The 14616-nt window shown below is 43.3% G+C and overlaps 1 protein-coding gene across 1 annotated transcript in view; it reads right to left on the bottom strand.

Moving 5' to 3' along the window:
* The window catches only part of LOC137436614 (1-phosphatidylinositol 4,5-bisphosphate phosphodiesterase beta-4-like), a 159763-nt gene that overhangs the window by 21286 nt on the left and 123861 nt on the right, over positions 1 to 14616 (bottom strand). Inside the window, exons 25-32 of the mRNA XM_078786265.1 lie at positions 10894 to 11098; positions 10415 to 10503; positions 7829 to 8009; positions 7685 to 7734; positions 7360 to 7425; positions 7001 to 7116; positions 1845 to 1920; positions 518 to 693 (exon numbers count right to left, since the gene is read on the bottom strand). Of these exons, the coding sequence (XP_078642391.1) occupies positions 518 to 693; positions 1845 to 1920; positions 7001 to 7116; positions 7360 to 7425; positions 7685 to 7734; positions 7829 to 8009; positions 10415 to 10503; positions 10894 to 11098 (959 nt within the window). The remainder of the gene's footprint in view (positions 1 to 517; positions 694 to 1844; positions 1921 to 7000; positions 7117 to 7359; positions 7426 to 7684; positions 7735 to 7828; positions 8010 to 10414; positions 10504 to 10893; positions 11099 to 14616) is intronic.

Here is a 14616-nt window from a genome sequence, read left to right on the forward strand (position 1 = left end):
TGCCCATCATCCATCTGTGGAGCCGGATGTTCATGGCAGTGAAAGTAGTGTGGATGTTCCTGAGGTTTCGGTTTAGCCTAATTTGCTGTCTGGTGGGGAGCTCGAGCTGTCATCTGTGTCCAATGCCTCACTGTCACCGGTCGTGTCCACGGCTCAATGGCCGCGTGTTTCTTCTAGAGTAGACGCATGATGTGACCAACATATTTGAAAGACTATGTGATTTAAGGGGGGAGGAGTGTAGTGCCGTTTACGTCTGAGTGAGGCCACTGTGGGCGGGGCCGAGTGAGGCCGCTGTGGGCGGGGCCAAGTGAGGCCGCTGTGGGCGGGGCCAAGTGAGGCCGCTGTGGGCGGGGCCAAGTGAGGCCTGCATTGCCGTTGCCTGGAATAAAGATGGTGCTTGATCATATCTGCATATCCGCATCTTTATAACAAAGACATTACATGTATGCTTATTTAATTAAGCCTTTAGAACAACGTGGTGACGGCCCAACTCCATTACCCACCAAGCCCTGCTCACCGGTCGTGATACGATTTTAGATGTGATGCCTGCACGCCATGGGATGCTCGGAGCATCCGCCGGAGCAGGTCGTGCTGTTGGGCGCTGTGTCGATCATACGCTGCGAGCCTCGCCGTCAGTCGATGACCTTCAAGGTCTGACCATTCGCTGGTCTGTCTCACCACCATGTCATGAACCTGTTGGATTGTGTGGAGGAACGTTTAGCCCATTGTTAGTGAACTATTGTGCATTGGAGACCTTGTGAGAAAGTGTGAAATGTCAGGTCGATGATCAATGTGCTTGCCTGGGTTTCTTTTTTTAAATCAATTATGGCGCCACTGAAAGACCACCTTTTGATGCACAGGAAAAGCAGTAAGAGGACATTGAGTCAATTTATCAGTCTTCAGTGAAGTGAATGTAAAAAGTCTGTTTCAAACAAGAGTACAACATGGAAATACATCCTAACATGACGGGGTCGAATGGCCCAAAGGGTGTTTGGAAGACTAAGCCACGCCCTCTAAAAGAGCGTTGAGAGACCACGCCCCTGATCACCAAGCTGATGAAATGACAGCCAACGAATAGAAATAGGCGAAATAAAATTGGAGGTTAAAAAGAACGCATGGGTTTTGGATCGCAATACACCGATAAAACCAGAATCGAGTGGCAATACGAGGCTTTGCTATCGGTAACCTTATGTAAGCACATTACTCAACTCTACAGGTTTGGTGGTGATCTCATATATGTCTCATGGCAGAATACATACATACGTATAGTTCACAGCAAGATAAATGGGACGAGAAGACGAAGACTATCTGCGAAGGGTTGACCTCGAGCAGCGTTTGTGGCACAGCGGCGTGTTCAGATGGGAGCTGTTTGGATTGGGGATTGACAAGATGGTGATTTCCTCAATGACCACATCCCAAGGAAGAGCTTCGATCCTTCTTCACCAACCACTGGAGAGACCTATAAATGATCCCTTTCCCACCTCGTTTACTCGGCTTGTGTTCGTTCCACTGGTGTATCACGTGTGACGCAAGTACTAAACATGTTTTCCGGACTCATCTCGTTAGTTGGGATACCGTTGGAGGGAGATTTCTCCCTCAAAACGCCCCGCCGATGTGGAGAGAAGAGTAACGCCTCGATTTGAGGTCACTAACACCAAGTCCTCCTGGAAATTACTTTCCTCAAGGTCAACCAACGTCTGTGTTTGTGTTGTGTTTAAAAGTCAAGTCTTGTGTTTTCTGCTGCCTATGTGTGATGTGTGAGTGGCAGCAGTTCCATGAACCTGAGACCCTGAAAAAGAGGAAACAAAATAGGAATCAATAAAAAGAAGGAAAGCTGTACTCACCTTCTGCTTATGTTCAGAAATAACTGCTTCAGTCTTGCTGTCCATCTCCTTTTTTTGTTCCACACACTGTCTCTCCCTGTAGGGGTAGAGCGACAACGAACAGACGTTGCGTCGAACACTGCTTAACTGTTGCTGGTCATGTTTTGTTTTGTGAAAATAGAGCTACAAAAAAAACAAAAACTCAGGGCCTATTTTTTATTCATTGTCGACTTGTCCAACTACATGTCCGTGTATGAAAATTTCACCATTAGGAAGCAAACGATGTCACAGGATTTTCCTTTTGTGGGTGCTGCCATGTCCATGTTTGTGGGTGCTGCCATGTCCATGTTTGTGGGTGCTGCCATGTCCATGTTTGTGGGTGCTGCCATGTCCATGTTTGTGGGTGCTGCCATGTCCATGTTTGTGGGTGCTGCCATGTCCATGTTTGTGGGTGCTGCCATGTCCATGTTTGTGGGTGCTGCCATGTCCATGTTTGTGGGTGCTGCCATGTCCATGTTTGTGGGTGCTGCCATGTCCAAATATCCACGATTGGCGGATGATGTTTGCCATGTTCCTCAAAATGATGGATGTTTAGTCACTGGTTTGCTTGTTCTTTTATCATTGCTCATATTTCTGTGGAGTATAAGTTGGAATTAGACCATTAAATAGCATGGGAAGTACATTTTACTATTTAGTAATTAATTAATTAATAAAACACCCTGCAGGCGTCAATTTTACTTCATTAATTAAAATGGTTATTTTTGGCCATTTCGAGATCAATCCCCCTTGCATGTGTGTTCCATTACCAAGCTTGCTATCGCTCGCCAAGCTAGCCGTTCCTTATTAACCGTTTCAAAGGAGGGCTTGCTTCAATGCTTAAGCCGCTTGGCGAGCGCTCCACAAAGGTTTATTGGTAATGGAGGACACAGCGCCGCTCCGCTGTGAGTTTGTCGCCTTGTACACAATGGATGTGCTTTGCCTCTTTGATGAGCTCTGTCGTGAAGCTCTTCGATGAGCCTCGCTCTTGCATTTAATAACTAGAACAGCACTCAGTGGAGAGCATACCTCCACGTGGTTGGCCATATCACTCAATGGTGAAGAATCACTTAAAAATGCTACTATCCGGATCAGGATCTTCACCAAAATCGAATCGAATCGTCCTTCTCACACACCCAACCTGTCCAACAAGTTTCGACCAAATCCATCCATAACTTTTTGAGATATCCTGCTATGTATCGTGTTTAGCCCGATCTCCCAATGGTGAAGAATTACTTTAAAAAATTAAATAATTCTCATATCCGAATCCACATTCAGATCTTCACCAAAATTGAATCGATTCTTCCTTGTGCCACACACAACTTGTCCAACAAGTTTCGTCCAAATCCATCCATAATTTTTTGAGATATCCTGCTATGTATCGTGTTTAGCCTGATCTCCCAATGATGAAGAATTAATTAACAAATTAAATAATTCTCATATCCGAATCCATATTCAGATCTTCACCAAAATTGAATCGATTCTTCCTTGTGCCACACACAACTTGACCAACAAGTTTCGCCCAAATCCATCCATAACTTTTTGAGATATCCTGCTATGTATCGTGTTTAGCCCGATCTCCCAATGGTGAAGAATTACTTTAAAAATTAAATAATTCTCATATCCGAATCCATATTCAGATCTTCACCAAAATTGAATCGATTCTTCCTTGTGCCACACACAACTTGTCCAACAAGTTTCGTCCAAATCCATCCATAACCTTTTGAGATATCCTGCTATGTATCGTGTTTAGCACGATCTCCCAATGGTGAAGAATTACTTAAAAAATTAAATAATTCTCATATCCGAATTCATATTCAGATTCAGATCTTCACCAAAATTGAATCGATTCTTCTTTGTCACACACACAACTTGTCCAACAAGTTTCGTCCAAATCCATCCATAACTTTTTGAGATATCCTGCTATGTATCGTGTTTAGCCCTATCTCCCAATGGTGGAGAATCACTTAAAAAATTTAATAATTCTCATATCCGAATCCATATTCAGATCTTCACCAAAACCAAATCGTCCTTGTCAGACACCCAAACGGTCCACCAAGACACCCTTGTCAGACACCCAAACGGTCTCAAAAAGTTGTGGACGGATATGGAGATAATGTCTCACACCACAGAAAGGTTGATGACCTCATGGCCCTCTATCACCTTTCCACTGGTGTCGCTCTCTGCCCTTTATCGCACCCGACCCTTATCAAGTCATACACATGTATCCACAAACCATTCCCTCTTTCCCTCCATAAGTTCAAACTCCATGCTCACCACTTCTTTATCCTCCCCCCTTTTTATTTCACTCATTGAATCACATTCCCGAAGGTCTGTTCATGATCTCCTCCTCACTCCATCCAGGCAATGATCCAATGCCACCTCGTTTTGTCCTCTGTACCCATTGTCTGTTCTTTTTTGCATACAGAGTCAAGGCTCACGGAAGAGCTAAAACACTGCATGGATCAGGATGCAAGAGAACAAAAGGAACAGTAGAGAGGGAGAGGAGAAACACCATCAACAGGGTTGAGGGACAAAATACAGAGACTTAACCAAATAATGGGTGGAGAGAGGAATGAGGAGCAGAGGAGAGTGCAAAAGGGGTGGACAATTGATGGATACAGAAGCAAACTCAGGAAGGAAAAACTGGAAATTTGGAAAGAGGTGGGCTTCGGGGTGGGAGGTGGTTTAACAGGGGTACAAAATATGGTTTTGGATGGGGGATGATCTGAAATGGTGGTGAACAGCTGGAATGAAGTCCTAGTGGGTAGAATGAGATTGAAGAGAATGTGGAAGTTGGTTCTACATGTGGGAAATAAGAGGAACAAATGAGTGGAGGTGAGCAGTGATCCTGGATTTTGGGGATTTCACCAGAAGGGGGTTGATAGTGGTACACGTGTGCCCTGCATATACCTGGGGGAAAGGGGAGAAAGCATGGAGGGTGCAAGACCAGAAAGGCAGTGGGACAAGACGGAGACCACTGACGTGTATGTGATGGGAAAGTGACAGACTCATAGACTCAGCTTCATCACGAGATATTCCAATGATCTTGAAGGCCTTGATTTTCACAGCGTGAGGCTGAGTAAGGTGTGAGGCCGCAGTGGAGCCAACCCAGAGCGGAGAGCAGTGTTCCATAAAGTTACAGCCAGAGTCCTTTCGGAGAGAGTATTTGTGACATTTGTATGGATTGAAAGACATACTCCAAGTGTTTGACCAGCTTGTGATTTTGTCAATGTCTGAAGAGAGGGAGCTGCCTGTCTGAAGGATGAGGGATGTCACTGCAGAGGTTAGAGTCATCAGCAAATAGATAAAGGGGATTTTTCAGAGAGATTGTTGATGAAGATTAGGAATAGGACTGGGCCCAGAACACTGCCTTTGTGAACTCCAGTCTTAACAGGTAGAAGAGATTATTGTATGTAGTACGAGCATGACTCGGCGCGCTCTGCGCTCCTCACCACACGTCGTTTCAGAGGGATAGGCATCTTTGACCATTTCGGTGTCTTTTGGGTCTTTTGTGTCTTCATGGTGTTTTGGGTCTTCAGGGCCATTTGAGTCTTCAGGGTCTTTTGAATCATCTGGGCCTTGAAGGGTATTTTGGGTCTTTGGGGTGTTTTGGGTCTTCAGGGTCTTTTGGGGCTTCGGTGTCTTAAGGGTCTTTTGTTTCCTCTGGGTCTTTAAGAGTCCTTGGGGTATTTTGGTTCTTCGGGATATTTAAGGGTATTTTGGGTCTAAATGGTCTTTAAGAGTCTTTGGGGTCTTTAGGGTGTTTTGGGTCTTCGGGGTGTTTTGGGTCTTCGGGGTCGTTTTGGGGTGTTCAGGGTCTTTTTGGGTCTTCGGGGTGTTTTGGATCTTTGGGGTGTTTTGGATCTTCAGGGTATTTTGGTCTTCGGGTTCTTTTGGGGTATTCAGGGTCTTTTTGAGCCTCAGGGCCTTGAATGGTTTTGAGTCTTTGGGGTGTTTTAGGTCTTCGGGGTCTTCAGGGTATTCAGGGTATTTTGGGTCTTCAGGGAGTCTTGGTGGTCTGAAGGGTCTTTGGGGAATTAAAGGGTCGTCAAAGGTCTGAGGGTCTCAGCAGTCTTAACGCAATGAAGAGGGTGTTCATTTTATTTGAAGAAGAAGAAGACGTTTTCGTCGCATATAAACATAGCGACATAACGACATAACCATATACGTTTGCTCTATTATAATAAGAAGACGCCAGTTTAACATCCAGCCACCCTTTCCTGGTCATTATTTTCCATGAGCTTTGACGTCTGCATATAAGAATCAGAATAGCCAATCAATTTGTGTTCAGGAACTTGGCAAACATCGCATTCAACTGTGACCTGGACATAGTGGTGTCAACAAAACAACAACTGCTTTTAGAGGCCGTTTTCCCCTGCAGAACAGGGGTTGGCCTTTTTCGGGCACCATGGTGAGGGCACCATACAGGTGTTGAGTAACAGCTTGCTGGGATGAATGATCCCGGTGTGTACCCCGGTTTAGAATAGGTACACTGTATCCCTGCACATCGTAAGAGGCGACTAAGGGTTGGCGTCAGGAAGGGCATCCGGCCATAAAAACAATGCCTCAAACAGGGAACCATGATTGTCATGGGGCCCGCAAGGCTAACCCCCACTCTAGCGGGGAAAATGGCCTTAAAACGATCATTCATTCATTCTTTCATTCTTTCATTCATGGTCCCCTTTTTGAAGCAATGTTTTATGGCCGGATGCCATTCCTGCCACCAACCCTGTTGGTCGCCTCTTGTGACACACAGGGAACTACCAGTGAACTGGTACTCAATTTGCCGACCTCAGAAGGATGACAGACTGAGTCAACCCCCCTGGTGTTAATTCAGCGATCGACCGGGATTCAAACCCTGGATCCTAGGATCCCAAGCCGGCACCCTAACCGCTAAGCCAACACCAGGAGACCCAGGATCCTTGAATCCCAAGCCGGCACCCTAACCGCTAAGCCAACACCAGGCTCAACATAAAAATAAAATCAGAAAAAGACAAAATTTCCTGCTTAATGGTGAAAACTTTTCATTATAAAAATGTAAAGTGAAGAATCTAAGAATGAACGATCAAGTAATGCTCAGTTTTTTTTTCATTTGCCTCGTGTTTCCCTTTAAGGTGGAGCGATGCGGAAGAGCACACCCTCGTTTTCGAACCGCTTTCTGATAGGTTTTCTGCAAGCCATGGAGCTGTTTCCCATGTACAGCTACAAGCTTGTCGGCCTGTTTGCAGTGTTTCTTCTGTACCCGCCATATCTCCTGCACGCGGTGGCCATTCGTACACATGTAAAATATTCGTACAGCATGGAAAAGGTTTTCTCTTATCGTCATGACCATACAGGTGTTCTTTTACCACCCCTATTGTCATACCAAGTTATAAACAGCACACACGTTGGTGTATAATAACGAGGAATGTATTTTGCATTTTACGTTTTTAAAAGTCTAAAGCATTAAGTTCTTGAAAATCCGTGCTGGGCTTTTGGTCAGTTTCACGTTAAATACCTTTGCTTGTTTTTTGTTTAGAGAATCGAGCTCCTTTTTGTGATGCTTAAGCAGCTTCACGAATGTCTGCAGAACAAACGAGCACAGAATTCATCTGAGTATTCAAGGCGAGGATTTACAAAATCCAATAAGTTTCAAACTCCGCAGGTCTTCCATCATTCGACCTGTACGATATTTCCTATTCAAACCGTTGGCTCAAAGCATATTCAAACATCAACAAAACTTTGCGGTATCAAACTATTTTTTATCATTGACACCTCTTTTTAGACCAGGTCTACCCCAAGTGCACTGGCCTCCTCACAAGTTGATGCCCTGAGACACATACCTTACTTCTTCGTAGTTCTTCAATGGATACGCGCATCATCGGAGTGGTTTCTGCAAAAGCACCCAATTGACTAATTATATTGATCAAAATGAAGCACAAATGTATAACGAGTTACAAAGTGCAGAATGTATATGTAGGACAAACCTTTGTGAGGGTTCAGGTACTCCGAGGTTGCTGGAGATCTCACTTCCGTGCTACTCTCTGGGCTCACCTGTGCCATCCTCCCACCTCTCACCTTTCCCGCTTTGTTCTCAGAACCAGTCCCTCCACTGGTGCTACCACCCAGCACAAGTCCACCAGACAAAGATACATCCATTATGTCACTCTGCCATGACATGGATATACCAAGAGGGATGAGACTTCACATTCAGTAACATGTTGTAGTAAATAATACATCAATTATTAGACATACAAGAGGAGCACTGTGTCCATGAATAAACTCCCCCACATTGCAATACATCTAGCTGCATGCTGGAATGGGGGGAACTTGCATGGAATGTGTGTCAGCTATGTTTTAATATTTATGGACTAAAATAAACGAGGAACTGTATGAGGTTTTCAGATGCCAAACTGCACAAAACAGAAATATATATATATATATATATATATATATATATATATATATATATATAAACAAGAAGACGTCATGCGGAGCACGATACTTGAAAAATCCGCCCCCCACCCCCAAGAAAAACAAGTGCAAAAAGTTTTAATTAAAACAAAAGCTGCGTCGATGTTACACAATGCCTAGATGCAGCTGTGCCTATAACGTCGATGTTATAGGCACAGGACATTCCTATTGATTCGATTACTTGATGTTATTTTTGTGCAAAGTGAAAATATATCTCGGCAATTTCCCGTGTGTGGCGACGAATTTTTAATATATCTCGGCATTTTCCCGTCTGTTATTTCAGGCGGTGTATGACTGACCATGCCGCGATTTAAAAAAAATATATCTCGGCAATTTCTCGTGTGTAGCAACACGTGAACGAAGCTATGCTCCTCTCTCCACATTATTGTGACGACGTATAAATTAAATATTTCATCGTGACGATTGTCATCAAATGGACGAATTTTTAATATATCTCGGCATTTTCCCGTCTGTTATTTCGGGCGGTGTATGACTGACCATGCCGCGATTTAAACAAAATATATATATCTCGGCATTTTCCCGTCTGTTATTTCAGGCGGTGTATGACTGACCATGCCGCAATTTTAAAAAAAAACAATATATCTCGGCATTTTCCCGTCTGTTATTTCGGGCGGTGTATGACTGACCATGCCGCGATTTAAAAAAAATATATCTCAATGGACTTGAAGTTACAGGCCTTTGAGAATTCATTTCGTTCTATAAAGGGCAAGTTTCATCGGATTTTCTTCACGTTTTTTTTCAACCGAGTCTAAAACTATGTTAGCGACTGTGAAAAATGAAATGATATATCGAATTTGATTTGAAAGAAAACTGTGTGAGACAGCAAGACACCATGGGCCTACAAAACAGGCCTCAAAGCTATGCGAGTTAATAAAATGGTGGATATTTGTTTATATGAAGCCTCTCCCACAATGGGTGGAGCTTTGAGGTTTTGTCTTCTCTGCAAGAACAACAAGAACAAGAAGAAGAACAAGAACAAGAACAACAGCAGAGGGCACTCTATGAGCAGCGTCTGCGACGCGGCTAAAAATTCCATTCATACAGCAAATTGTCCATTTCATCAAGATTAAAATTGACAATCTTGATCAAAGCTCGAGTCAACAGGAAGAAAAGTGACGATTTTTCAGATGAAAATTGATGATTTTGTAAGGTTGATCTTGAGTTGACCTTTGACCTTTTGACCTCAAAAATAGTTAGTTTCCCTATTTAGTGACTCAATGTGCAAATGCTGTTCAATTTTCAAGTCAATCGGATGAAAATTGAGGATTTTAGAAATTTGGCCTATGTTGACCTTTTGGCCTATGTTGACTTTTTGGCCAATGTTGACCTCAAAAATACTTGGTGGTTGAATTCAGTGACCATACATGTAAATCCTCTTAAAATTTCAAGTCAATCAAATGAAAATTGGTGATTTTAGAAATTCGGCCTATGTTGAGCTTTTGGCCTATGTTCACCTAAAATATAATTTGTGGTTAAATTCAATGACCAGATATGCAAGTCATCTTCAAATTTAAAGTCAATTGGATGAAAATTGAGGATTTTAGAAATTTGGCCTATGTTGACCTTTTGGCCTATGTTGACTTTTTGGCCGACGTTGACCTCAAATATACTTGGTGGTTGAATTCAGTGACCAGATATGCAAGTCCTCTTCAAATTTCAAGTCAATCGGATGAAAATTGAGGATTTTAGAAATTTGGCCTATGTTGACCTTTTGGCCTATGTTGACCTAAAATATACTTGGTGGTTGAATTCAGTGACCAGATATGCAAGTCCTCTTCAAATTTCAAATCAATCGGATGAAAATTGAGGATTTTAGAAATTTGGCAGAGATGGTGACCTTTGGCCTATGTTGACCTTTTCACCTTATGACCCCAAAAACAATATGCTTCTCAATTGGGACGACATATACAACTTGGTGAAGTTTCGTGACGATCGGTTTAGAATTGTGACCTGTAGGCCGGTGACAAACAAACAAACAGACAAAGAGACAGACAGACAGAACCACAAACGCAACCGACCAATATTGCGCAAACGCAACAGAACTTCGATTTTTCAAGTAATAAAGAAAGCAAACTTACAGCCTCGATACCCATTGCTTTCATTTGGCTTGTTCTTTTTTCTGCCAGCGATAGATATTTCTTGGGATCAGACAAAGCATCCACGAAATCTGCCAAATAAAAGCGGTGCCACATTGACGACCATTTTTGGTGCATGAAAGCATTCACATCATGGAGTTGGGAGGGTATAAGACAATGGCATTGAAGGCAGTGTAACGGTAGTCGACCCACCTGGCGTTAATTTAACGGCACAACAGGGGCTTGAATTCAAGACCCTTGGATCTTAACCCCAGAAGTGTGTTCAGTTACGAAGTCATTCATGCAAGAAGACTCATTTAAGCACCTCTATTAGCTAAAGATCATTGCAGCCAAACCAATGGCCTATTTAGAGGCCTAGAAAGTCAAATAACCAAATAAGTAACAACCAAATGTTTCATGGTCAGACAGACACACAGACAGACAGACAAACACCAAATTGCGTATTTTCGTACGATCTGTACCCCCAAGCCCATCAGGCACATATGTCTTCAGCTCAATGTGGCAGAAGATTGTAGGCAAGGATAGTGGCTGATTTCCCTCATTTCGAAGTAAGATGTGCCGATAGCCAGCTTGCAGCCCATCTAGTGGTAGAATCCTTTGTCCAATTAGACGCCCTCCCTCATCCATAACAGCAATGCGCAGCACTGCCAGGTCTGGTAGGATAACCTGCACACGTCATGTATGTTGGGTAACAGTTGTGGTGTCGCACTACCAATGCTAATACAACACCCATGGGGGTCACTGTTAATGGAAAGATGTGAATGAACATTGCACGTGTCTTGACCATCAACCTTGTGCCATTGTAGATTGCACAAGAATATACACACAAGGAACTTTGGTGCAGGAGGAGGCCATTTGGCCCATCATGCCTGTACTGCACCAACCCCAGGATCATCACCCATCCACACAAGTCAATATCCCCAAACCCTTCCATCTCCAATGCATCCAGGTACCTAACTAATCATGTATTGAAACTTATCCACCCCCACTGCAGCTACTACCATTCCAGGGATACATTCCCCGCATTAACCACTCTCCGACTATCCTAACACTCATCTTCTTCACCCTCAAGCTATAGCCCCCCGTTCTAACACTGCCCACTCTACTGGAAATCTCCACTTTGCCTATCTTGTCCACATCCTTAATTATTTGAAACGTCTCTATCAGATCCCCTCACAATCGCCTCCTTTCCAATGTATGAAGTCGAGTCTCCTTCAAACATTCCTCATATCCTGGAATTGATCTAGTGGCTCGATGCTGTACCCTCGCTATGGCAGCAATATCCTTCTGGAGCTGCGGTGACCAAAACTGTACACACTCAAGATGAGGCCTCGCTAAATTCCGACACAGTGTTAGCTCATGCTCTTTTGATTTATAATTTATCTTTCTACGAATACAACCTAAATCCCTGTGAGCTTGACCGATAACTGCCTGGCACTGTCCTGCCTGCCCTACCACCACCACCTCCTCCCCCCATATATATTACCACCCTCAGATCCTTCTGTGTGACATGCTCCAAGATTACCCCTTGCATCATGTAATCCCTATTTTCATGATTCTTACTCATTCCCAGAACCTTATATTTCTTTATGTTAAACTGCATCTGCCAATATTTTGCCCAATCTATGAAAGTATCTAGACTTTCCTGAATCTAGTCACCACCCTCGCTGCTTACTTCCAAGCTTCGGATGATGACCTCGCTGCTTACTTCCAAAACCTTACTTCCAAGCTTTGTGTCATCTGCATATTTGGAAGCCCACTCTGAACGCTACAATCTAAATCATTGATGTAAATCTAATCTTACTATAATTCACCAAATGTCCGTCCGTCTGTCTGTCCGTCCATCTGTCTGTCCGTCCGTCCGTTTCCAGGTACCGCAAAAACGGCTGAACTGATCGCAACGAAATTTTGGTTGGGTAATCCTGGGACCCCCTGGAGTAAGATAATATTGTTTTTACAATTTCACCTTTGGTCTCCAGAATTTTCAGGTTTGGACTCCCGCCTAACGTTATTGTCCCGGGTACCGCAAAAAACTGCTACACCGATCGCAACGATACACCTCCATGAACGTGGGATTCCCACGGGTGACTCCACTAGTAAATAAAATTTGTCGTCTGGCTGGCTGTGTGTACGCGTTTTTGGCAAAGGCCGCTCGGCCGACAACCACCAAATTTGAAACACACAGACGAAATTTGACCTGGGGATTGTCCTAAAGGTATTTTCATCCACCACCTCAACCTTTGAAGACCCTTAAGACCCCAGCTGACATGCTTTTTACATGCTTGAGAGATTATACCCCTTAAGACCCCAAAGACCCATGAAGATCCTGAACACCCTTAAGACCCTGAAAACTCTTAAGAACACTTTTACCTTAAGACACTTTAGATCCCTTCACCCTTTAGATTTTTTGTACCCTTTAGACCCCTAGAACCTCCAGAACTTTACACCCCTGAAGTCACTTTTGATCCCTTAGACCTTAACACTATTTATACCCCTTACATACTTCAGACAGATTACATAGCTTGGACCCTTGACCATTTAGAGCTTTAGACCACTTGGACCCTTTTAGACCCTTTTTACATGCTTGAGAGATTAAACCCTTTCAACCCCTTAGACGCTAACTACTATTGAAATATACCCTTTAGACCATCTAGAACAGTGTTTCTGAGCTGAATTTACCAGACAACCCACCTGTCCAGGTATTTGGTCACTCAACCCCCTGTTATCTCATCCAGAGGAAGGGCGAGGGCTATGTTTGGATAAGAAATAGACACCAGATAAAACCAGATAATTGGCCTTTAGGCCTCGATCAGGTCTTGTGCTTATACACTGCTTGGGTTTTTTTCCCGGGAGCGATCCAGTAATATGTTTTGTGAAGATCGTATGTTGAGGTTGTAGTGATTTTATTGTCAACAACACAAATTTAATTACTGGAGTATTTCATTGAATTCTCCAGAGCAACGCCGGGTACTTTAGATAGTTATGGATAATAATAGTCCCAGTACTGATCCCTGAAGTATCCCTCTACTTACAACTAACTCCCCAGCTAAACATTCTCCCACTCACAGCCACTCTCTGCTTCCTATCACGAATCCAGTTTCCAATGTAGTTATAGCTAACCTGACCAGCCACAGCTCCACAAGTCTTCACCTTAGCTATAACAGCCTTCTATGTGGTACCTTATCAAATGCCTTCTGAAAGTCTACATAAACGACATCCACTGCACTTCTTTCATCCATCCATCCAATCAGAAACTGCTTCATAGAAGTCTAATCAATTTGTTAAATACGATCTCCCTTTAATAAATCCTTGCTGCCTGCCTTTAGTTATTTTTAATTTAACGAAATGGTTCCCTATCCGATCCCTAATTAACCTCTCCAACATCTTGAAAGTTAAACAAACAGGTCTATAGTTCCCCAATTCATCCTCTGGATACTTTCTTAAATAATGGTTTTATATTTGATACATCCCAATCCCCTGGAACCTGTGCTGACTCCAATGAGCTGATATCTGTTAACATCATACTTATCTCCTCTGTTAACTAACATCTCACGTATCTGCTCTACCACCTCCCTCAATACTCTCGGGTGTTATTTTCTGGATTGATCTTCTCTTTATTTTTCTGGCTGTTTCTTTACTTCCTCCACTCCTACTTTTTTACCCAATACAGTATTATAAATACCTTATTGTGCTTATCTTTAACACTTCTTACCTCCTTAATATATTTCTTCCTCGAGCCATAAACCTCATTGGAATGTACTTACAATGACTTAACATAAGAAAGAAAAAAAAACATCTAATCGGATTAAAATTTTTATTGCAAACGTCACGTCAAAATAAGGAAATGTGTTAAACCATACAAGACAAATAAATAAAATCCTGCCATTGAGCCTTGTGTTGGCTTAGCGGTTAGGGTGTCGGCTTGGGATCCTAGGATCCTGGGTTCGAATCCCGGTCTTATCGCTGAATTAACACCAGGGGGGTTGACTCAGCCTGTCATCCTTCTGAGGTCGGCAAATTGAGTACCAGCTCACTGGTAATTCCCTGTGTGTCACAAAAGGCGATTAACAGGGCTGGCGTCAGGAAGGGCATTTGGCCATAAAACATTGCTTCAAAAAGGGGACCACGGTGCCCGAAAAAGGCCAACCCCTGCTCTGTGGGGGAAAATGGCCTCTAAAGGTGGT

This window comes from Myxine glutinosa, chromosome 11 (assembly GCF_964187855.1).
Source record: "Myxine glutinosa chromosome 11, kmMyxGlut1.1, whole genome shotgun sequence".
In the NCBI taxonomy this organism is placed as follows: Eukaryota; Metazoa; Chordata; class Myxini; order Myxiniformes; family Myxinidae; genus Myxine; species Myxine glutinosa.